The 25,578-nt window shown below is 35.3% G+C and overlaps 2 protein-coding genes across 3 annotated transcripts in view; both read left to right on the forward strand.

Moving 5' to 3' along the window:
- LOC106090706 (uncharacterized) overlaps nt 1-25,578 on the forward strand; it is a 533,792-nt gene that overhangs the window by 335,123 nt on the left and 173,091 nt on the right. The window contains exon 3 of one of the 2 annotated variants that reach the window (XM_013256991.2): nt 20,139-20,183. The exons of the other annotated variant lie outside the window; for it this stretch is intronic. Within the exon in view, the coding sequence (XP_013112445.1) occupies nt 20,139-20,183 (45 nt within the window). The remainder of the gene's footprint in view (nt 1-20,138; nt 20,184-25,578) is intronic. 2 annotated transcript variants of the gene reach the window in all.
- LOC131995074 (uncharacterized) lies at nt 11,040-11,992 on the forward strand. Its single transcript, XM_059362851.1, has 2 exons — nt 11,040-11,329; nt 11,752-11,992. The coding sequence occupies exons 1-2, from the start codon at nt 11,198-11,200 to the stop codon at nt 11,932-11,934; spliced, it is 315 nt and encodes a 104-aa protein (XP_059218834.1). The 5' UTR covers nt 11,040-11,197; the 3' UTR covers nt 11,935-11,992.

Genomic DNA, 25,578 nt, shown 5'->3' on the forward strand with positions numbered 1-25,578 from the left:
ATGAAAATTATCAGAAAAAATTAAATAATAAAAAATAATTATTAAAGCTTTCATTCAAAAAGTGATATCTTGGCTCCAAACTTTCTTTCTTTCCACAGACCTTTCATTTGAATCCCATATTGGCACTATTCTACTCCCAAATACCTTTCGTTTAAGTCCCATAGTATACCGATCGTTCTGTTAGCCCGTTTGGGGGGTTTTGGCACTAGGCACTGACGAGGCCCTTACCAACCTAGAAACGCGTCTGCCAATGGTGTGATATCAATGCCCGATTGTCTGATAGCTGGCAATTTCTTTACTTCAATTCATACAACCATTTCTCCTTCCCAACACACATTCTAGTGGTCATTTAAGCTCGACAAACGTGAATAGAATTTTATTAATTCTTTTTTAAATAGTGTTTTTAAAAAAAAGTAATTTTTTTCAAACATTTTTGAATTTTTAAAATATATTTAACTTACTTCAAAAGTTTTTCCTTTTTTAAACTTTCGATTTTATAAAAAAAAAATTTTAAAAATAATTGTAAATTTTTTACAAAAAAAATTAAAATTTTTTTTTAAAAATTTTTAATTTTTTTTTTTAAATTTTTATTATTTTTTTAATTTTTTTCAAAAAATTTTTATTTAAAAAAAAAATTAATATAAAATTTTTCTTCAAAATATTTTTTAAAAAATTTTCATAAATTTTTTCAAAAAAATTCCAGAATTTTTTTCAAAAAATTTTCAGAATTTTTTTTTTAAATTTTCATAATTTTTTCTTTTTTTCTTAAAAATGTTAATAAATTTTTTTCAAAAAAATTTTCATAATTTTTTTTTCAAAAAAATTTTCATAATTTTTTTTCAAAAAAAAATTCGTAGATTTTCTTCAATAAAATGTTCATAAATTTTTTAAAATTTTTTTTTCAAAATATTTTTTTAAAACTTTTTTTTAAAAGTTTTCATAAATTTTTTCAAACAATTTTCAGAATTTTTTTTTTTCAAATTTTCATAATTGTTTTTTTAAATTTTCTTAAATTTTTTCAAAAAATTTTCAGAATTTATTTTTTTTAAATTTTCATAATATTTTCTTTTTTTTAATAATTTTCATAAATTTTTTCCAAAAAATTCTCATAATTTTTTTTCAAAAAAATTTTCATAAATTTTTTCAAAAAAATTTTCATATAATTTTTCAAAAAAAAAAAAAATTGTAGATTTTCTTCAATAAAATTTTCTTAATTTTCAAAATTTTCATAAATTTTTTTCAAGAAAAAATTCGTAGATTTTCTTCAATAAAATATTCATAAATTTTTTCCAAAAAAATTTTCATAAATTTTTTCCAAAAAATTTTTCAAAATTTTTTTTAAAAAAATTTTCAAAATTTTTTTTAAAAAAATTTTGAAAATTTTTTTAAAAAAAATTTTGAAAAATAATCAAAAATTTTCAAAATTTTTTTTAAAAAAAATTTCTTTTATCAAAAAGTTTGTAATTTTTATCTCCTAAATTATGCATACTGGAAAGAAATGGTCTTTAATTTGTTAATCCATCAAAATATTCAAAATTTTATGGAAATCTATCAAAAATCTCAATTTTACCATGAAAACTTTTAATTGCTTGCATCTGTTAACCTGTGCTTCCTAGGGCGAAATAGGCATTTGTTTTTATACTCCTCAAAAATAATCAAAACTTTAGGGAACATCCATTAAAACCTGAATATAGTTTTAATAATTTAGAACACTATGTGCAAAATTTCAACAAAATCGGACAAAAATTGCGACTTCCAAGGGCTCAAGAGGTCAAATCGGGAGATCGGTTAATATGGGAGCTATATCAGTTTCTTGACCGATTTTGACCGTACTTGACACAGTTATTGGAAATCATAACAGGACACTATGTGCAAAATTTCAACCAAATCGGACAAAAATTGCTGCTTCCAGGGACAAGAAAAAAGAAGTCAAATCGGGAGAGAAAAAGAAGTCAAATCGGGAAGAAGTCAAATCGGGAGATCGGTTTATATGGGAGCTATAACCTAATTTGAACCGATATGGCTCACTTGCAATCTCCAACGACGTCATCGATATTAAGTATCTGTGCAAAATTTCAAGAGGCTAGCTTTATGTGTTCGACCTCTATCGTGATTTCTATAGACGGACGGACGGGCATGGCTAAATCGAATCAAAATGTCGAGACGATCCAGAATATATATACTTTATGGGGTCGCATATCAATATTTCGAGGTGTTACAAACGGAATGACTAGCCTTAATATACTCCCTTCCTATGGTGGGGGGTATAACAAATTTAAAATTTTCTTGGCCAAGTCAAGGATGTTGATCTTTCGAAAATAATTTAGCTATACTTAGTTAAATTTGTATGGCTACAGTACGCAAACGGCTTACCTCACAATTAAAAAGAAAATAACAATGAGATTTTTTATTAAAATTAAAAATGTTTTATCATAATTTGCTTTAAGTTTAAAGATAACATATTTCTTTTGTTCGAAAAAACAAAGAAGTCAATCACCTTATCTTATAAAAATAAAACTAAAATAACTTAAGTTAGAAAATCAATTCCTCAGTTTTATGAAGCTCTTAAATTATTTCCCCCATTGACTCACCTACGAGTATCCCCATGGTTTGCCTTAGTCCCCTTAGCCTTTAAATCATTACCAAAACATCATTGCCCACCCTCTACAAAACTTAACATACCACATAGATATTTTTCTCATTCTCATCATTGGTTTGTGGACATTGTCGTTGGCTTTATTCCCTCTTGTGTTCGATGTTGTTGTAAATTAAATTAAAAACAAAAATATGAAAAAAATTTATAAAATAGAGTTGTTGTTGGTATGATTGTTGTTGTTTTAAATCTCAAACCCGCGCTCGTTTTAAATCTCAAACCCGCGCATCGTATTCTCTCCCCCTCAAAGTGAAAACCCTCAAAGTACGTTTGAACATGAAGTCATGTGCACCCATGTGCAGACATGCGTTCACGTATGCACATGACCCACTGTGCATAACGGTACATTGAAGTAAGTTCTTAATCGCTGATTCCGCCTTGACTTCATATTTGTTTACCTGGAATTGTTGCTTGTAGCTTGGAAAGTTGACCGTTTTCGCGGGGTCCAAGTGACAAGCAACAACCAGAAAAAGATCAGTCTCGTTTTAAATCTCAAACCCGCGCATCGTATTCTCTCCCCCTCAAAGTGAAAACCCAAGTGAAGTGAAAAGTAAAAAGTGAACATACATACAAACATATATAACTAGAGTGAACATTGCAACAATAAACTTTGAAACAGTGAACTAATATATTTAACATTTTAGATACAAAGTGACACAATAACAACCGACTCAAAAACCAAATCTACACTCGACCCACAATTGCAACATCACAACAACCATAAGTGCGGGACACAACATACAACACCAACTAATTCTAATATTGCAAACCCCCCACCTGTTAAATACAATGTCTACCTACTACAATCAACTATACTCATAATTTAAATTTTAATCTACTTACTACTGCTACTTAAATCTATGAATTGTGCTATCTAAACCTAAATATTTGCTACTTAAACACTACGATCTACTTATAACTAATGAATTTAAATAACATAGAAAAGAACATCACAATAAACAATCACCACCACATTTGAATTTTAAACATAAAACTTCCTATGTTTTATTTCGGAAGGCAAAACCCTTAGTTTGACCCCAAACATTTGGTCCTTCGAACCGGATAAGTGGTTTTTTTAAATAATTAAAAAACCAAAAATCAAAAAAAAATTTTCTGTTTTCTGCCCAAAAATAATTCATTTTCATTTCAAAAGACCCAGTGACCGAAACACAAAAAATTCGCAACAACAAAAGTGCAGTGACCCACCAATTAAAAGCAAAAGTAATAGAGAAAAGTGCGAAAAAAGGGTTGGTTACACACAACCGTACATACAGACACGTATGGACGGACGGCCAACATAAAACAAGTCACAAAACACATATAAAAGGAATTTGGCCATAGTTATTAAAAGCAACACAAAAAAAAATAATTTTTTTATTTATTAAGCGGCTTCGGAAACCCATAATTTGTTTTCTGGATTTATTTTATTAATTTCTTGATAAAATAATCCAACCAAAGCGGTATCAAAAAGAAATAAACAAAAAAAAGAATAACACAGTTGCAAAGGACAAGAAGACTCATACAAAATAAAAGATAATTAAATCAACAGGGTGACCCGAAGAAAATAAAAATAATTAAATTAAATTTGTAATTTGCAAAAATTAATTAAATTTTGTTATAAACCATTAGAAAAGTGTTACAGTGACCCAAAAAACGTAAAGTGACCCGCACAGTGGAACAGAAGTGGAAAAAAGTGGAATTTCAAAAATTATAAAAAATCAAAAAATTTTAAATTGTTGAAAGAAGTTTCTTTGTGTTAAAATGAAAAAAAAGAGCTAAAAAATTGAAAAATTTAACAATTTATCGTCCAACCCAAAATTTATGTTAATTTTTTTCTACATATTTTGAAAAATTTTTTTCTCTAAAAATCATAAATTTTTCAGTATTTTAACTTAAAAAACAAATTAGAGTGTTAAAACAGAATTATGGGTTGCTCGATAAATTTGTAAATTTTATCCCAAACTAATTCTTTCTTTTTCTATCAAACATAAAATATTGTGCATTTTCAAAAAACCCCAACAAAATCAAATTCGTGCGTTCCGTGTAAAAACACAAAAACAAAAAATCTACGCTCTGGGATAAAAACGGAAAAACCCGCTACAACGGTTAAATTCCCAAAACTTCATCAAATCAAAAACACTAAAACAACAAAATCCAAGACTCTAACGACACAAAGCTACAAAAATTGCAAAAGGCGCCAACACACAATTCTGGACCCAAGCCAAGCGCCCACCTACACACACACACACATACACACACATCAAAAAAGAAGCTTCAAAGTGAGTACCATTTTGTTTTTCTATTAAAGTGCGCTTGGGTATTACGTCATACATAACCTTTTTTTTCAAAAAAGGAAAAGTTCATACATTTACCCAGCGTACTTTAATATTGTTTTTGATCGTTTTCTGATTATGAATCGCTAATTCGGTTGTCTGATTAATTTTGACCCAAATTAATTTGATCCAAGTGAATTTGACCCAATATAGCAGACCCTACTTTCAAGGCAGTGTGTAGGATTTTCGGGACAGACATCCACGAGATTTTTTGTTGAAATTTTTTATAAAGAAAAGGAAAAGTGTCTAAGAAAAATCGAAGTGCTTTTAGAAAAGAAGAAGTTTTTTTTTATCAAGAATTGTTTTTGTGTGAGAAATAACGAAAATAATATTGCGTGCTGGCCTCATTTGTCTTCGAAATTTTAAAACTTCATTCTATTGCACAAATTTAAGTGGAAACGGTCGGAAAGGACTGTGGTTGTTTGTGCAATCCTTTGTTGTTTTTTATACAGAAAGCAAATTGACCCAACGAGTCAAAGCAGTATTATTGTAAAGAATCATCTAGTTCTGTATGCCAAATTTTGAAAAGTGAAAGTTTAATTTTTTTTGGAGAAAAATAAATTTTTTTTTTGCAACTTTAATTCGAGCGGAATTAAATTGCTGGTGTATTGCGATTTGAAAGGAAAATTTTTCTTACAATTTTTTGCGGCTATTGTATAATCGATATCATCAGAAATATTAACCTGTTTTTTTTTCTAGTGACCCAGATAAAACATTTATTACGAATTTTGTAAAAAGTTTCAGGTTTGACCCTTAGATATTTGACCCATCATCAAGACACACATTTTTTTCTTCGCATTAGGTTTTTTAGAAATAGATTTGATTTCTACAAATAACCAGTTTTTTTGGACATTTTGTTGTAGATTTTTCCGTGGTTTTATAGTTTTTGAACCTATTTAAAACATATACAAGCCAATTACAAAATGGATAAGAATTTACGCGAAAAATTTGTAAACTGTGTGAATGATTTAGTAGATTTTGAAAGCGTTTACTCCGCGGCTAAGTCAGATGATAATATACATTCGTTAGAAATCACGCGGGTAGAACTCAATTCTTTATGGGATCAAATCAAGAAGGCATACTTAGATTGTAGGGACCGCATTCCGGAAAAGGATGAGACACCTATAGATAAAACTAAACTTCGAAATAATTACAAACAGGCACTAGAAACTTATAAACGGTGTTTAAGCTCTCTTAACGGAGAAATTTTGGCCCTTAACGAGCAACAAGATCAAGAAAAACAGGAGAGAATATCGATGACCCAACAGCGAGACAATAATGATTTTTCACCAGCTCTAAGATTGCCGCCCTGTGACACAGATGTTTTTAAAGGGGGATATCGCGAATGGCCCACCTTTAGGGACTTATTTTCAGCAATTTACATTAACAATTCAAAATTAAGTAAAGTCGAGAAGTTGTTTCACTTGACCCAAAAAACAGCAGGAGAAGCCCGCGAAATAATTTCCAATGTTCCACTGACCCATGGGGGTTTCGACATAGCGTGGAGAAATCTCGTTCATAGGTACGAAAATAAACGCATGCAGGTAAATGAGCAATTGCGAGCTCTTTTTAATTTACCTTCGGTTTCCGTTGATAGCGCATCAACAATCCAGAAATTACAGCGCACTATAGGTAGTTGTACCCAAACTTTACAGACCCTTGAAGTAGAAACGGGGGGATGGGACCCAATCTTAGTTTATCTTGTGTCAACCAAACTACCAAGAATATTTTTAGAAGAATTCGAAAGCAGCCTAGCAGATTGTTCGTCTCTTCCATCGTGGAATCAACTAGATGTATTTTTGACCCATAAATTCAAGACCCTAGAATCAGTCGGCAATATCAAGCCACAATATTCGAGATATAATCAACCCAGATCGGAGTACGATAAGCGGGAAAAGCGAGTTAATAGTTTTCAAACAAATGTAAATCCCAATTTCAAGAACACGGGCTCAAGACCCAGCAACAACACACAATCACACTATAATGCTCAGAATAACAAACCGGTTTGTCAACTTTGTAAATCCAATCATTCTTTGCGAGAATGTCCTCAATTTCTAGAAAGGTCGATCAACGATCGAATAAACATTGTTAAGACAGGTCATCTTTGCTATAACTGCCTTTCTTCGGATCATGGAGTCAGGGAGTGTAAAAGTCGTTTTAGTTGTAGGGAATGTAGTCAACGACACCACAGTTTGATACATAAAGGCAACCAGAGCCAGTACCCTACAACAGGCACACACCAACGAGGCGGAGCACGACCTAGCACCAGTGCTGCCGCTCTCAACACTTTAGTTCAACCCGGTAGACAGGAAGCACGACCTAGCACCAGTGCTACTGATCCTACCACCCTAGCTCAACCGGTTAGCGAATACGCACGCCCTAGTACCAGTGCTGCCGCTTCAACCACCCTAGTACAACCATCGGTATCGCCAAATATACAGTCCACACCTTGTTTAGAAGCACCTTGTTCAACGACTTTGACACTTCAGGAAATCAGACCCACTCCGCAACCCAAAGAGACACTTTTGTTCACAGCAATAGTTCAAATCAAATCTAGAGGACATAGATATGATGCCAGGGCAATCATCGATCCTGGGTCACAATCAACTTTCATTTCAGAGAAAATTAGAAACAAACTACAACTTCCAACAGTTAAGAATTTAATTCACGTCACAGGTTTAAGCGACGCAGTTTCTGAAACATCGACAAAAGCTTGCGTCTTCAATCTTTGCTCACGAGTAAATCCTAGTTTTGAGCTGGAGGTTTGGGCACCAGTCTTAAAGACCCTACCTTCTCATTTACCAACACACAATTTAAGGCAAAATCAATTTGGAGATTTTGCACACCTTAGTCTCGCGGACCCTCGATTCTTTGAAAGTCGACCCGTGGACATGTTAATCGGATTAGATATTGGACCCCTTATATACACAAAAGGCGGTACTATGAAATCCTGTGGATCACTTTTAGCGCAGGACACCGTTTTTGGGTGGATCATAGGAGGACCCATTACGGAAGACCCTAAATCCGACAGACAAATCACACTTTATAGTGCATCATCATTAGAAAGGATAATCACTCGCTTTTGGGAGGTGGAAGAGACCCCAAAAAAGGTTTTGAGGTCAGCAGAAGATATTTATTGCGAAAATAATTACAAAAATACAACACGACGTAATGAGGCGGGGAGATATATCGTAACTTTACCTTTTAAAAGCTGTTCAGAGATCGGTTCATCTAGGAACATCGCATTGGCACAGTTTCATAGAATGGAGAAAAAGTTGTCTAAGACCCCGGATATTAAAGCACATTATGATGCAGCCATATTAGAGTATTTGGAATTAGGACACATGAGGAAGGTAGACCCAAACAGCGTATACAAGACCCCTCACTACTACTTACCTCACCATGCAGTTATCAAACCAGATAGGGTTACCACAAAACTTAGAGTGGTTTTTAACGCATCTAGCCCAACATCAAACAAGAAAAGTCTTAACGATATCTTACATACAGGACCCATACTTCAGCAAGACCTTGTGCTACAAGTGTTGAAATGGAGATTTTTTAAGTACGTCTTCAATGCAGACGTGACAAAAATGTATCGTCAGATCTTAGTAGACCCCAATCAAACAGCTTTTCAAAGAATTCTCTTTCGTAAATCAGAAAACCACCCAATTGAGGATTACGAACTCTTAACTGTTACCTTCGGCATAAATTGCGCCCCATTTTTAGCGATTAGGACCCTTCTCCAGTTAGCAGAAGACGTGAAAGATTCTCATCCGTTAGGATCAAGAATTATTAAAGAAAATTTATATGTCGATGATGTATTAGCGGGCGGACACTCCATAGAAGAAGCTACAGCAGCTAGGAAGGAATTAGCCTCCGCATTAGAATCAGCTGGTTTCGAGCTAAGAAAATGGGCGTCAAATGACACACGTTTGTTAAAGGATTTAAATGAAGACATGCTTCTTCCAATAGATTGGTTAAATATTTCCGAAGCTTCTTCGACAAAGACCCTAGGAATTCGTTGGAATATATCAGGTGATAATTTCACTTTTACGGCCCCTACAGTTGAAGAAAAGCAAATGAGCACCAAGCGAGAAGTATTATCAACGATAGCAAAGTTTTTCGACCCATGTGGATGGTTAGCGCCAGTAATAGTTGTAGCCAAGTTAATCATGCAACAGGTTTGGCTAGATAAGGTAGAATGGGACGACTCGTTGAAGCCAGTGACTCAAATGAACTGGAATAACTTTGTGAGAGGTAGCCATTCTATAGACACTGTATCGATACCAAGATGGGTTCGGTTTACACCTGCTAGTATTGTGGAAATACATGGATTCTGCGACGCGTCAGAAAGCGCATATGCAGCCACAATTTATATACGCGTTGAACACATCGATAAAACTGTAGACACTTTTCTTCTAGCAGCCAAGACCCGAGTAGCCCCAGTTAAGAAAATCTCTCTGCCAAGGTTAGAATTATGCGGTGCAGTTATGTTGTCAAAGTTAACAAATGCCATTGTGCCTAAGCTTCAATTATCAAAGTTTACGACCCATTTCTGGACCGACTCTACAATCGTTCTAGCCTGGCTACAAAAGCCACCATGCTCATGGAGCGCTTTCGTTGGTAACAGGGTTTCAGAGATATTAGAGAACGTCGGCGGTGAGAATTGGAAACATGTTGACTCAGAATATAATCCTGCAGATGTAGCAAGTCGTGGCTGTTCTCCTGACGACTTAATAGCTCATAATTTATGGTGGACGGGACCCCAGTGGCTCAAATTGCCGCATGATCAGTGGCCGCAAGACCGAGTTAATACAGACACTAATCTTGAAGCAAAACAAGTTAAAGTATTCGCAACAGGCACTTTTGATGACCCTTTGACTCGATTTTCGTCTTTAGCTAGAGCATATCGTGTTTTGTCTTACGCAGTTAGGTTCTGGCGTAACACAGGTTCAACTAGATCCTCACTTAAAATTTCATCGCAAGAAATAACCAGCCCAGAGCTCATAGACACAAAGATGCGTCTTATAGTGGCAACTCAGAAACATTACTTCGTTGAGGAATACAGTTCTTTGACCCAAAAGAAAAGGCTTTCACCTAGAAGTAGTCTTTTACCATTCAACCCCTTCATAGATAGAAAAGGAGTAATTAGATCCAATGGTCGTTTAGTTCAATCGCCAGCTTTGACGTACAGCGAACGTCATCCAATCTTAATCCCATATGATTCGCGATTTGCACTCCTTCTAGTGGAATTTGTTCATAAAGTCTCAATGCACGGAGGCAATCAACTTATGACCCGGCTCATCCGTACGGAGTTTTGGATATTCAGATTGAAACAGTTGATCAAGAAAGTTATACACAGTTGCAGAGTTTGTACCCTATATCGATTAAAGACTCAGACCCAAATTATGTCATCTCTTCCACCCGAGCGTACTACTTTATCCAGACCCTTTACGAATACAGGGGTAGATTTTGCAGGACCCTTCGGAATCAAAAGCTTAACAGCACGAGCGTGTTTAATAACCAAGGGTTATATCTGCATATTTGTTTGTTTTGCGACAAAAGCCATCCACTTAGAAGCAACAAGTGATTTATCGACTCAATCATTTCTGGCGGCATTAGCTCGTTTCATAGGAAGGAGAGGGTGCCCAGAAAAGATATATTCCGACAATGGAAAGAATTTTATAGGCGCAGCAGAAATGCTCAAGAAAGATCAGAAAGAGTTTATGAAAAGTTTACAGAGCAGCGCCATTCAGCAACATGCTCATCAGAATTTAGAGTGGAAATTTATTCCTCCAGGAGCTCCCCATATGGGGGGATTGTGGGAGGCAGGAGTTAAATCATTCAAGATACACCTTAAGAAGTCTATGCCCAAAATGAACTTCACGTTCGAAGAACTGTCAACCATATTGGCACGTATCGAGGCCTGCCTCAATTCACGACCCCTTAGTCCAGCTTCTGAAGACCCTAACGATTTAGCACCCTTGACCCCAGCTCACTTCCTTATAGGCTCTTCCCTTTTGACCCCGGCAGAACCCGACATCTCAGAGGAGGACCATGTATACCATCCGGGCAGTGGTGACCCGGGATTTGCCGCGACGACCCTATTCAGATCCCATCATTCCCGACCCCACAAGCAGCCTAAGATCCCTTTCTTTGGCAGATGCTGACCCTAGAGGCAACGAACCAATCGATGTAGAGGTAGGGGCCGATGCCTACGCCCACCTCCGGAGGAGTGGTGTTGTACAACCCGGATTGGGAGCCGTCTTCGCCCAGGAGACAGATTGGGGATACGTGTTCGTCGGCCCAGTCACCTCACAGGCAAGAAACCAGGATTAAAAAGGTAAGATGTCACTTCGTCACTTGGAGGGGGAGAATGTTCAAAGTACGTTTGAACATGAAGTCATGTGCACCCATGTGCAGACATGCGTTCACGTATGCACATGACCCACTGTGCATAACGGTACATTGAAGTAAGTTCTTAATCGCTGATTCCGCCTTGACTTCATATTTGTTTACCTGGAATTGTTGCTTGTAGCTTGGAAAGTTGACCGTTTTCGCGGGGTCCAAGTGACAAGCAACAACCAGAAAAAGATCAGTCTCGTTTTAAATCTCAAACCCGCGCATCGTATTCTCTCCCCCTCAAAGTGAAAACCCAAGTGAAGTGAAAAGTAAAAAGTGAACATACATACAAACATATATAACTAGAGTGAACATTGCAACAATAAACTTTGAAACAGTGAACTAATATATTTAACATTTTAGATACAAAGTGACACAATAACAACCGACTCAAAAACCAAATCTACACTCGACCCACAATTGCAACATCACAACAACCATAAGTGCGGGACACAACATACAACACCAACTAATTCTAATATTGCAAACCCCCCACCTGTTAAATACAATGTCTACCTACTACAATCAACTATACTCATAATTTAAATTTTAATCTACTTACTACTGCTACTTAAATCTATGAATTGTGCTATCTAAACCTAAATATTTGCTACTTAAACACTACGATCTACTTATAACTAATGAATTTAAATAACATAGAAAAGAACATCACAATAAACAATCACCACCACATTTGAATTTTAAACATAAAACTTCCTATGTTTTATTTCGGAAGGCAAAACCCTTAGTTTGAACCCAAACAGTTATAGTTGAATTTTTGTACTCCATTTTTCGCACATTTAACTGTATTGTTTGTAATAAATTTTGTCACAATTAATTATGGAAGCGGGAAACAAGTAACACAAAAAAAAAAACACTTGTTTTATTATTTTCTACAATGTCTTGTTGAATATACATACATAATTAGCTGTAAATTATTGTTAAAAAATTAATTATTAAACATAGTTTTTTTGTTGGTTGTCAGTTTGGTTGAAAGATATTAAAAATGTTATTGCGCTAAGTAAAACATAAATATTGAAATTGTTTATTATCCTATCATATCCTACCAACCTACACAATCTGTGAAAATTTTAAGAAAATTTTTTCAACCGTTTTTAATTCTACGGAACAAACAAACAAACCGAGTCCCACATAGTCTTGATGGGTCATATGCCCATTTGGAGCGTTTTTGGGAAATGGGGCGACCCCCTATACTTCGATCTAATTTTGTATGTCAGATTCGTAATCTACTTCCGAATACCTTTCTTTTGAATGCCATATTGACATTTACGTCCAATATGTCTGTTTGAGGAGTTTTGGGGTTGGAGGGGCCCGCTGGGTACTTAGATTCAACATTTAATACCATATTCGTATTCTACTCTCCTAGACCTTTCATTTCATGCCCATATTGCCTCAATCGGTCCACTTTTGATTTTGGGTGGTGTTTTTTGGCATAAGGGGGAGGGTGCGCCCCCATGCTGATATCAAAAAAATTATGTAGTCTATGTTTCCTTCCAGGCCAACCTACACAATCTGTGAAAGTTTTATGAACATCTGTTCAGCCTTTTTTTGATTCTACGAAACAAACAAACAAACCGAGTCCCACATAGTCTTGATGGGTCATTTGCCCATTTGGAGCGTTTTTGGGGGATGGGGTGACCCCCTATACTTCGATCTAGTTTTGTGTGATAGACTCGTAATCTACTTCCGAATACCTTTCATTTGAATGTCATATTGACATTAACGTCCAATATGTCTATTTGAAGGGTTTTGGGGTTGGGGCGGCCCGATGAGTACTGAGATTCAATTTTTAATACCGTATTCGTATTCTACTCTCCAATACCTTTAATTTCATACCCATATTGTCTTGGTCGGTCCACTTTTGATTTCGGGTGGTGTTTTTGGCATAAGGGGGAGGGTCCGTCCCCCTTCTGATGCCGAAAAATTATATAGCCTATGTTTCCGTCCGGACCAACCTCACAATATGCGAACATTTCAAGAAAATCGGTTCTGCCGTTTTTAAGTCTATACTGAACAAACAAACCGAGTCTCACATAGTCATGATGGGTCATATGCCAATTTGGTACATTTTTTTTTGGGGGGGGGCAGGGGGCGGTTTGACCCCCTATACTTTAATCTAATTTTGAATGTCTGATACGTAATCTTCTTCCGATTACCTTTCATTTGAATGCCATATTGACATTTATCTCCAATATATCTTTTTGGGTTTGGGGCGGCCCGCTGGATACTTACATTCAACTTTGAATACCATATTCGTATTCCACTCTCTAATACCTTTCATTTGATACCAATATTGTCTCAATCGGTCCACTTTTGATTTTGGGTGTTGTTTTTGGCATAAGGGGGAGGGTCCTCCCCATTCTGATATCAAAAAAACTATGTATCCTATGTTTCCTTCCAGACCAATCTACACAATCTGCGACAATTTTAAGAACATCTGTTCAGCCGTTTTTGATTCTACGGAACAAACTAACAATACGAGTCCCACATAGTCATGATGGGTCATATGCCCATTTGGGGCGTTTTTGGGGGGCGGGGTGACTCCCTACACTTTGATCTGATTTTGTCTTTTTTATAAAAAATTTCAAGTTTAACATTTGGTATTCACTTCCTTTAAAAATTTTTATTCTAACTAAATTCATTTCGACCGACGTCACATACAAATAGCCAATTTTCAATTCGCCTTAAAGTATGCCATAATATTTTATTGGATTCTGTTTTCATCCAAATTGTGAATTTATTTTACCATCCTGAAAGTAGACAATATCCCCAATTTTTGAAAAAGTTTTTTTTTTCATAAAAACCAACACCAAACTTTCAAGAATTAAAAGTATATTGCTTTTCCTTATCCTTATTGAATGTCGCAAAAATGAGTCATTTCGGAATTTTATGTACAAATATTTATGTCCACAGCCTAAAAGTAGGCAATAACCATAATTTTTGAAAAGGTGTATTTTTTCTTAAAGTCAAGCAAAACTATATTTTTTTGTTTTTTTTTTATGACAATTTAAAATTGCAATTTCCCAAGTTCATTTCATAACTTTTTATTCTAACGATATCTATTTGGAACTTAGTTACCAAAAACTAAACAATTTTAATTCGCCTAAAAGTATTCCACAATATTTTACATATTTTTCCCCCTCATTGTGTGCCGCAAAAATAAAAAGTTCATTAAAATATTTTTACATGTTGATTAGTTTTAACTCGACCTTAATTATTTAATCGAGTTGTTATTAATTCGGACCCCGAGCTTGAATTTATAACATTTAAAATAAAATATTTTTAATTTATGTTAACAGCCAAAAATTAGACAGTATTCTTAAATTTTGATAAATTTAATTTTTTTCCATAAACAGTTTACAATTTTAAACAAAAGTTTTAAATTTTAACCATTTCCTTCTATTATAAATGTAATGCAATAATTCAGAATTTTATGTATAAACATTTACATTTGGCCAGCCTAAAAGTAGGTCACTTGGGACCCATGATCTGGTGGAATCCTACCGGATGCACAGCCGATATTGGTGATTGCATAAATCAGCTCATCTCTGTTGTGCTTCCTTGCCACTCCTTGCCATTCTCAGCGACCATCTTCCAATCCACAGTCCTCCATGAAGACTCAGGGGCCATGCGAGCTTCCTTCGTTCCTGTTTCGACTATGTCTACCTCCGCAGGACACTGCCTGGAGTCTCTGTTGCGGGATGACTGGCTTGATTTCCCCACAGTACTTGAAAGCGGCGAGCTCTTTTTCTTCTTCAGCATTATAGCAGTGTTATGCTCTTCGGGAGATCTTATTCTTTTTCCATCTTCCGTAGAAGTGCTTGGCATGTCAGTTTTTTCCCTTCCAGCAGTCTGCACTTTCTGTCTCCTTCGTCGTGCACCGGATCGCTTTCTCGGTCTGCTTGTGAGCTTAGCAAAGCCACTGTTCACTTCTGCCGTCATCCCGATGCCCTCATCTCTCGATTCGGCTGCGATGACTGTTTCATTGACACCGTCGCAATCTGAATATGAGTCAGAAACACCTTTACTTAAAGGCTAGGACGAACTGTGCATCCCTCTGATTTTCCGTCTCTTCCTCATTAAGTAGTCTGACGACTAGTTGTGCGCTTGAAGCATTACAGATGCCAAGGCACTCACACCTATAGGAGGGGAGGACAACACGCTACGCAGATGTTGAGTCTTTGAAGTCCATTTCTAGCCTACTCCAAAAGGCTTTAAAATTTTTTCGTAATTGTTAGTACTTATTCCAAAATACGGCTATATTATTTTTCTTTGAGGAGCGAAATAAAAACACACACTACAACGAGTGGTTAAATCATAAATTTGTAAAAACAATATAATTTGGGGTTGCTTTCATTCGACTGATTACAAAAATAGCTGATGTTTTTGTCAGGAAGGAAAAAAATTACTTGCGTTATTTTAAAAAGTGATTTTCATATGTTAGTTTAGTTTGTGTCACACGACATGTACAACTCAACATGAGCTAAATTTGACTTGTCATAAGGCAACTACATGCCGTGTAATGGAGCCTTTAATTCAATTCGACCTATGTTGCAAACATTTGCAATTTACAATTCGCCTAAAAGGATGCCACAGTATTTATCAATTTTTTTTAAATCCTAATTGTATGCCGCAATAATAAAAAATTAATTAAGAATTGTTTAACCAATGTGCATATTTATTTGAACATCCTAAAAGTAGGCAATATTCTTAATATTTCATAGATTGCAGAGTTGTTGGAAGTCCTAACAAAACTCGTTGTAACAAAATTTCAGCCAATTCTGCTAAAAATTACTCCCTCTAGGTGCTAAATAAATTAAAATCGAGAGATCGGTTTATATGGAAGCTATATCTGAATATAGACCATACCTGACGGGGATGTTCAAAGTCATAACAGAAGTCATTGTTTGAAATTCCATAATTTGCAATTTTCAATTCGCCTAAAACTATGCCACAATATTTAAAAAAAATCCTAATTGTATGCCGCAGTAATAAAATTAATTAAGAATTGTTTAACCAATGTGCATATTTATTTGAACATCCTAAAAGTAGGCAATATTCTTAATATTTCATAGATGGCAGAGTTGTTGGAAGTCCTAACAAAAATCTTTGTAACAAAATTTCTGCAAATTCGGTTAAGAATTGCTCCCTCTAGGTGCTAAATAAATCAAATCAAGAGATCGGTTTATATGGAAGCTATATCTGAATATAGACCATACCTGACGAAGATGTTCAAAGTCACAACAGAAGTCATTGTTTGAAATTCCATAATTTGCAATTTTCAATTCACCTAAAAGTATGCCACAATATAGTAGTAGTAGTAAGTAAGGTATCTTTATTCAGATAAATTCGAGAGCTTAATACAATTTACATTATTTTACATTTCTAAATTTTGTGAATATTAGTCTGAAAAAAGATTTTACGGCTGTGACAATGTTGTCGTGAGCCGGTGCTAGTAACATTACATAATTCATAATATTATCGATATTCATTTATCGGATCACGGAATGTGTGATAGGGTGTAGTGGTAACGCGAGGACGTGGAGTGTGAACATCTTTACCGACACTAAAATTGCCATAAGGGCAATAACAACCAGGACGGTGAGGTCGCGAACAGTCTTGCAGTGTAAGAAGGAGATTAACGCCTTCTCTGAGGATGGGAAAATCGGCATCGTTTGGGTGCCGTGCCATAACGTAGTAAGGGGATATGAAAGGGCAGACGGTTTGGCGGTGAAGGCCAGAGGACTGCCGTCAATAAACTTGGTTAACCCGAAGCCTTTCGGGTCGACGCAGTCCGAGTTAAGGGAGTGGGCGACGAATGCGCATGCAACATTGTGGAACAGCAAAACGGTCGGTAGGACGACAAAAATCCTATGGGGGGATCCAGATCGTGAGAAGACGAGGCTATTACTGAAAGGAAGCAAGGAATAGGTCAGTATAGCTTTTGGTATCATAACGGGACACATAGGACTACGAGCTCACTTATGTAAAATCGGTGCGGCAAATGATAGCATGTGTAGAGCATACGGAAGATGATGAGACTTAGGAACATTTCTTTTATCATTACCCGGCTTTCGCGTCCAACAGATACCGGTACTTAGGTGGAGACACAATATCAGACATGAACCAACTTTAAAAGTAGTACGGAATTCCCAACTTAAAATTTTTTTATGCCCTCCACCATAGGATGGGGGTATACTAATTTCGTCATTCTGTTTGTAACTACTCGAAATATTCGTCTGATACCCCATAAAGTATATATTCTTGATCGTCGTGACATTTTATGTCGATGTAGCCATGTCCGTCCGCCTGTCCGTCCGTTCGTCTGTCCGTCCGTCCGTCTGTCTGTCGAAAGCACGCTTACTTTCGATGGAGTAAATCTAGCCACTTGAAATTTTGTAAAAATACTTCTTATTTGTGTAGGTCGGTTGGGATTGTAAATGGGCCATATCGGTCCATGTTTTGATATAGCTGCCATAGTGCTGCCTTAGAAAAAATTTTGCTCGAGTTAGGAAAGAGGTATTGTAAGAAAATTTGAATTGGCGTAAAATGGACGAATGAGACCAGTTACAACAATTTTTCCCGTCATGTTTTGGGGGAAAATTAGCTTGCTCAAACAAAAATTTCTCTAAATTCTTAGGAGTGTATTTTCTTAAATCCCTTTTAATGTCTTGTTGCATTTGATGGCTTCTATATAAAAACAAATAAAATTATGGAAATAATTCAACTCCTTTTGACAGCAGGTGCTATTTGAGGGCACAATCATTAAATCCAGCTTTCTTCGCCATATGGTCATAAAATATAAAGAAAACCAGTAAAGAAAGGCAAAAATCGGGCGGAACCGACTGTATAATACCCTACACCACCGAGTCTACGTAATACTTTTAATATAAAGCACTTATATCCAAATTAAGTCAGACTTTGATTGTACCTACCTATTGAATTATCGAATAGAACGTGAAAGAAAACATATTCTGCAAAATTCTGTAGGATAGGACCAAAATTGTGGCTTATACAGCTTTAAAAGTGCATATCGGATGAAAGATATATTTGGGAGCTATATACAAATCTGATCCGATTCTGATGAAATTTTGCACATATACTAGGACGTCAAAAAAGCACACATATTGGGACACCACAAAAAGCACTTCGTGCCAAATTTGGTAAAGATCGGACCAAAATTGTGCCTTCTACAGCCTTAATAGGTCGAATCGGATGAAAGTTATATGTGAGAGCTATATCTAAATCTGAACCGATTTAGATGAAATTTCGCATATGTATTAAGACGCCATACGAAACATATCATGCTAAATATCATATGCCACAATATTTACAAATTTTTTAAATCCTAATTGTATGCCTCAATAATAAAAAATTAATTAAGTATATATGGAAACTATATGTATATATGGAAACTATATCTGATATATCTATATCAAAGTCATAACAGATGTCATTGTTTGAAATTCCATAATTTGTAATTTTTAATTCGCCTAAAAGTATGCCACAATATTAATATTTTTTTTAATCCTAATTGTATGCCGCAATAATAAAGAATTAACTAAGAATGGTTTAACCAATGTGCATATTTATTTGAACATCCTAAAAGTAGGCAATATCCTTAATTTTTGGAAAAAGTTTATTTTTCCCCATAAACTAACACCAAACTTTAAAAACATTTAAGGTATGTCCCTTTTCATTTCAAAATCTTTAAGTTAAATATATGCCTAAAATTATACAAAAAGGATGTACCAATTTCAGTTACGCCTGATTGTATGCCACAATTACGTTTAAAAGTTTGGGCTTAAAACCCCTGTCTCACCCCACTTCCTCTCTCTCTCTCTCTCTCTTACTTCCCCTTTCGACCTTTGCAATCAATGAAGCATACCGTCCCAAAAAAACAAAAAATCCCCAAACTGTAAACTTATTTGGCATAACATTTTTATTGTTCCCCCCTAAATTCCCTGGGCTCGGTACCCTAACAATCAGTCTTCTGCCCTATCTTTTCAAGCGAAAACTTTTTTTTAGCTGTTTACTTTAATGGTTTATCGTGTGTAAAATAAACTTTAATTGGCTTGGAATGTTGGCGTTTAATGCACAAACCACAAAACATTACGGCATAACATAAAATAAAATAAAAACAAACTGAAGGACAAGTATTTATTTACGTAAAAGCCTGATGTATGTATGTATGAAAGTAAATGCGTGTCTGTATATGTGTGTGCATAATGAGTATACAAAATAAAACATCCATACGCTTTAAGGTTTCCTTTTGTCCCATATTTACATTTTTGCCTTGTTTCCTTCCTTCCCCTCTGTGGAATGCCCTTGACTCAACCCTGGGCATGGGCATTTGTCATAACTGGAAGGCACTTTAAGGGTTTCCTGTGACTCGTTAGCACTCTGCCAAGGAGGTGTCAAGTAGCCTTAGAGTGGTATTTTTTGTGTGGAGGGCAAAAAACAAAAAAAAAAATTCTTATTTTAGCAATTTCAATATTTATGAAATTTCTGTTTTACTTTTGTTTTTTGTTTTAGTACTTACAGTATTTTTTTTTTGCTGGTAGAATTTGTTAAAATAAATAAACAACAACAACAACAAACATCAATATACGCCATAACATTTTTAGAGTATTTAGAGTTTGTGTCAATGACAATAAAATTTAACATTTTTTTCCTAAATGGTGAAAAAAATTTCCATTCTCTCTTTTTTCTGATTTGTATTGTTGCAGGTTTCAGACACCAATAAAAGCCTTCGCCTGCCTAACAACACCAAGGTGAGTGTGTGTGTTTAAAAAATTAAAAAAAAAAATTAAATTTTTAATCATTTTTATGGCAATGATTTGGGCATTTATGCTGCGAACGGGGATAAAAACATCAAGGGGATTATTTTGTTAATATTTTAATAATTTAAATACAACATTTTATTTACTCAAACTCATTTAAATGGGAAAAGCTTATTTAAATATTTTATGGAAATTTTTCATTCTATATTATTGGGTTGCCCAAAAAGTAATTGCGGATTTTTCGGCGTTGACAAATTTTTTCACAGCTTGTGACTCTGTAATTGCATTCTTTTTTCTGTCAGTTATCAGCTGTTACTTTTAGCTTGCTTTAGAAAAAAAGTGTAAAAAAAGTATATTTGATTAAAGTTCATTCTAATTTTTATTAAAAATGCATTTACTTTCTTTAAAAAAATCCGCAATTAGTTTTTGGGCAACCCTATATTATATGTGCTTTTTTATTTATTTATTCATATATGATTGGCACACACGGTCAACACATAAATATTTTAGCAGTAGTTTATAATTCGTGCTAGAGATAATTATTTTCAGCTGCATATAAATTTTTTTTTGGATCAGTTATTTCAGTGCCAAAATCGTAGTTAATAATAAATCTAACCAACAACAAGAATAGGAGAGTCAGTCAGTTCGGCCTTACCTGAATAATTAGGCCCAAGAAGTCAAATCGGGAGAGTGGTTTATACGGTAGAAGTTATAGCGGATGTCATTTTGAAAATTTCAACCAGTAAGGTTGAACATGTCATAGGCGGACATGCTAAGGTCCGCATATGACGCTGAAAGCCTGGGTTCGAATCCTGGCAAGATCATCAGAAAAAATTTTCAGCGGTGATTTTCCCCTCCTAATGCTGGCAACATTTGTGAGGTACTATGTCATGTAAAACTTCTCTGTCGCACTGCGGCACGCCCTTCGGATTCGGCTATAAAAAGGAGGGCCCTTATCATTGAGCTTAAACTTGAATCGGACTGTACTCATAGACAAGTTTTCCCCTGTTCCTTAGTGGAATGTTCATGGGCAAAATTTGCAATTTGCGAGGTTAAAAAATGATTGCGCCCTCTAGGTGTTAAAAAAGTCAAATCATGAGATGGGTTTATATGGGGGTTATATCTGGTTAAAGAAAAATTTCATAACTAAATTCGTTGTGCAAAATTTCAGCTACAATGTTCAAGAATTGCGCCCTTTCGAAGCTCAAGAATTCAAATCAGAAAATGGATTCATATGGGAGCCATCTAGACTATAAATTGATTTGGATCATAGATGGCAGTGTTGTTGGAAGTCCTAACAAAAGTCTTTGTAACAAAATTTCAGCTCCAGGTGCTAAATAAATCAAATTGAGAGATCGTTTTATATTTTAGCTATATCAGATTATAAATCATACCAGACAGGGATATTGAAAGTCAAAACAGCAGTCATTGTTTGAAATTCCATTATTGAGCCCCCCAGCGGCTCATGGAATAAAATTGGGAGATTGTTTGATATGGGAGCTACGTCTGAAAATTTAGCGATTTGAACCATACGTAGCATGAATTTTAAAAGCCATTAGTAGTAGTAGTAGTAGTACAATCTTTATTTATTTATTACATTTCTCATTATATAATTTCACAGTGATTATAAAAATTAATTGAGTGAGTGTAAGAAGAAAATCAAAAAATAATAAAGATTAATCGGCTATGACTTGTGTCGTCAGCCGGATATTTATGAGTTATCCATTTTAAAATTTGTAGTATAATGAACTTATTCAGTTAAAAAAGGTCTAGGCAAACTCCGTTGTTATCAATTTACGGTAGTGTAGAGCCGCTTTTATATATCCGATAAGATTTTTCCAGTCTTGGGTGTCTGTTCCATCTAATATTCGTATGATGGCGTCCTCATTTAATGCAGATCTACCGAAAAAACCATTCCTTAAATGTCGATATATTGGGCAAATACCTAAAAAGTGATGAAGCGTTTCTCTTTCTTGTAGGTTACATATCGTACACTGGTCGTTGGCATTTGTATGTGTGGCAAAGTGGTTAGCGTTCAAAAATATTAGGTCACATCTGGCCTTAAATATCCATGCAATTTCTTCATTGGTATAGTTTCCACTGAGGTACATATGACTTCTCGTGTAGTCCAAATATTTATATAGTCTAGTGCTACTTTGCTGTGCTCTTTGAATAGCAATACTTTTGTTGCGTAAACTCATTTCTTCAATTAAATTTGCTGCCATTGCATTCCAGGAAATCAGACTAAAGTTTTCATCAATGTGGGGTATGTTATACTGGCTTAAAAGATTGTTTAAGTGATGTGCCCAAAATAGTTTTTTTTGTATTATTTTTTGGGTTAACTGGTAAGGCAGCCTTTCCCTTTTGTATTGAAATTTTGTTCTAGTGATATAATGCAAATGCATCTGCATCATATAAATGTGGCCTTCTTCGACTCCAGTCTCTAAAGTTATTGCGTAGTTGGGTGTAGAATCAGGCAACTTTAGTACCTTTTTTAAAAAGAACCGCTGCAACTTATCAGCTTCATCGAAACAGCCAAATCCCCATACTTGTGCACCATAAGATTGGATTGATCTGCATACTGCCATGTAGAGATTCCATTTTTGATTCATGGATATATTGTTCTTGCTTAGGAAGTTTTTCCAGGTCATATTTAAGGCAAGTTTTGCTTGCGTTGTCAAAAGCCATTACAAAACACCATGAGGAAAAATCCATCCATATCGGATAATATGTCAAACGGCATAAACCCCCAATTCCAAACCTGAATAATAGACTTTCCCAGAATGTCTTGGAAACATTCCTAGTAGACATTCTAGGGAAAACTTTTCTAGAGAGTATCGAAAACTTTTCTATTGGGTTGCCCATAAAGTAATTGCGGATTTTTCATATAGTCGGCATTGACAAATTTTTTCACAGCTTGTGACTCTGTAATTGCATTCTTTCTTCTGTCAGTTATCGGCTGTTTTTTTAGCTTGCTTTAGAAAAAAAGTGTAAAAAAAGTATATTTGATTAAAGTTCACTCTAAGTTTTATTAAAAATGCATTCACTTTCTTTTAAAAAATCCGCAATTACTTTTTGGGCAACCCATAGAAAGTTGTAGAGACTTTTGAAGAAAGACTGATAGACTTCTCAAAAAAGTCTTGAGAGACTTTTCAAGAAAGACTGAGAGACTTCTCAAGAAAGACTGGGAGACTTTTCAAGAAAGACTGAGAGACTTCTCAACAAAGTCTGAGAAACTTTCCTCGAAAATCCAAGGGACATTCCTCGAAAATCTGAGCACTTTCCTCGAAAATCTGAGAAACTATCCTCGGTAATCTTTAAGACCTTCCTAGAAAGTCTAAGAGACTTTACTGAGAAGTCTGAGATACTTTCTTAGAAAGTCTTGAAGACTTTCCTAGAAATACTTGGAAACTTTCCAAGAAATTCTGGGACACTATCCTAGAAAATCTGGGAGACTTTCCTAGGAACTTTTGGAGGCTTTCCTAGATAGTCTAGGAGAATTTCTTAGAAAGGCTGTGAGGCTTTTTTGATAGTCTAGAAGAATTTCTTAGAAAGTCTGCGAGGCTTTTTTAGATAGTCTTTCCTATAAAATCCTGAAAGCTTTCTGCGAAAATTATGGAGACTTTCCAAGATGGTCCTGGAGGCTTGGAAGCTTTCGTAAAAAGTCTAAAACACTCTCCCATAGAGTCTTTTAAGCTTTGCCATGAAGTATTGTAGGGTTTCCAAGAAATTATTGTAGATTTTCCTCGAAAATCTGGTAGACTTTCCTGGAAAGCCTGGTAGATTTTCCTATAAGGCCTGGGATATTTTCCTAAAAAGTCTTGGAAGCATTCCTAAAAGTGTTTGAGACTTTCCTAAAATTTGCTAGAGACTTCCGTTAAAAGTCTTGGAGACTTTCCCAGAAATTCTTGCAATCTTTCACTAAAAGTCTTGGAGGCTTTCCAAAGAGTTTTGAAAACTTTCCCAAAAAAGTCAAGGACACTTTCTGATAAAGTCTGGGAGTCTTTCCTTAAAACTCTATTAGAATTTCCTATAAAATCTTTGAGACTGGAAGTCTCCCCAAAAAAGTCTGGTAGACTTTCCTAGAAAGTCTGGGAGACTTTTTTAACAATTTTTGAATACTTGCCTAAGATTTTGGAGACTTTTCTGATAAAACTTGAAGACTTTCCCAAGGAGAAAGTGTGGGTGACTTTTCTAAGATGGGTTTTCTAGAGATGGTACGTATGGTTCAATTTCCTAAGATGGTTTTTTTCTAGTATGAGAGACTTTCCCATAATAACTGGCAGACTTTTCTAGAAAGTCTAGGAGACTATCGTAGAAAGTCTGGAAGCCTTTCCTAGAAAGTCTGGGACACTTTCTGTGAAAGTCTTGTAGACTTTTTAGAAAGTTTGGGTGACTTCCAGAATATTTGGGTGACTTTTCTATAAAATTTGGGAGGCTTTTCTAGACAGTCTGGGAGACTTTCACAGAAAGTCTAGTAGAATTTACTGAAAAGTCTGGAAGACTTTCGAAGGAAATCTTTGACTTGGAGACTTTTTAAAAAAAGTATTCGTCTAAATTCTGGGAGGCTTTCTTAACAGTTTGCTTGTCTCTCCAATGAGCTTGGCTTTCGTGACTCTACCAGAAAATCTAAAAGTCGTGGACGACTTCCTTGCAAAGTTCCGGAAGACTTTCTTAGAGACCCTTGGAAACTTCCCTAGAATGCTTTGGAATCTTTGCTAGAAAGTGCTCAAGACTTTCTTAGAATATCTTGGGGACTTTCTAAAAAAGTCTTAGGGACTGCCATAGAAAGTCTTGGAGAATTTCATAAATGGTCTTGGAGACTTTCTTAGGAAGTCTTAAAGACATTCCCAAGAAAGCCTTGGAGTCTTTCCTAGAAAACCCTCACGACTTTCTTAGAATATCTTGGGGAATTTCCAAAAAGTCTAAGAGACTGTCATAGAAAGTCTTGGAGACTTTCATAGAAAGTCATGGAGACTTTCATGGAGACTTTCATAGAAAGTCTTGGAGACTTTCATAGTAAGTCTTGGAGACTTTCATAGAAAGTCTTGGAGACTTTCATAAAAAGTCTTGGAGACTTTCATTAAAAGTCATGGAGACTTTAATAGAAAGTCATGAAGACTTTAATAGAAAGTCATCGAGACTTTCATAGAAAGTCTTGAAGACTTTCATAGAAAGTCTTGAAGACTTTCATAGAAAGTCTTGAAGACTTTCATAGAAAGTATTGGAGACTTTCATAAAAAGTCTTGGAGACCTTCATATAAAGTCTTGGAGACTTTCATAGAAAGTCATGGTGACTTTAATAGAAAGTCATGGAGATTTTCATAGAAAGTCTTGGAGACTTTCATAGAAAGTCTTGAAGACTTTCATAGAAAGTCTTGAAGAC

Source organism: Stomoxys calcitrans, chromosome 2 (genome assembly GCF_963082655.1).
Source record: "Stomoxys calcitrans chromosome 2, idStoCalc2.1, whole genome shotgun sequence".
Classification (NCBI taxonomy): domain Eukaryota; kingdom Metazoa; phylum Arthropoda; class Insecta; order Diptera; family Muscidae; genus Stomoxys; species Stomoxys calcitrans.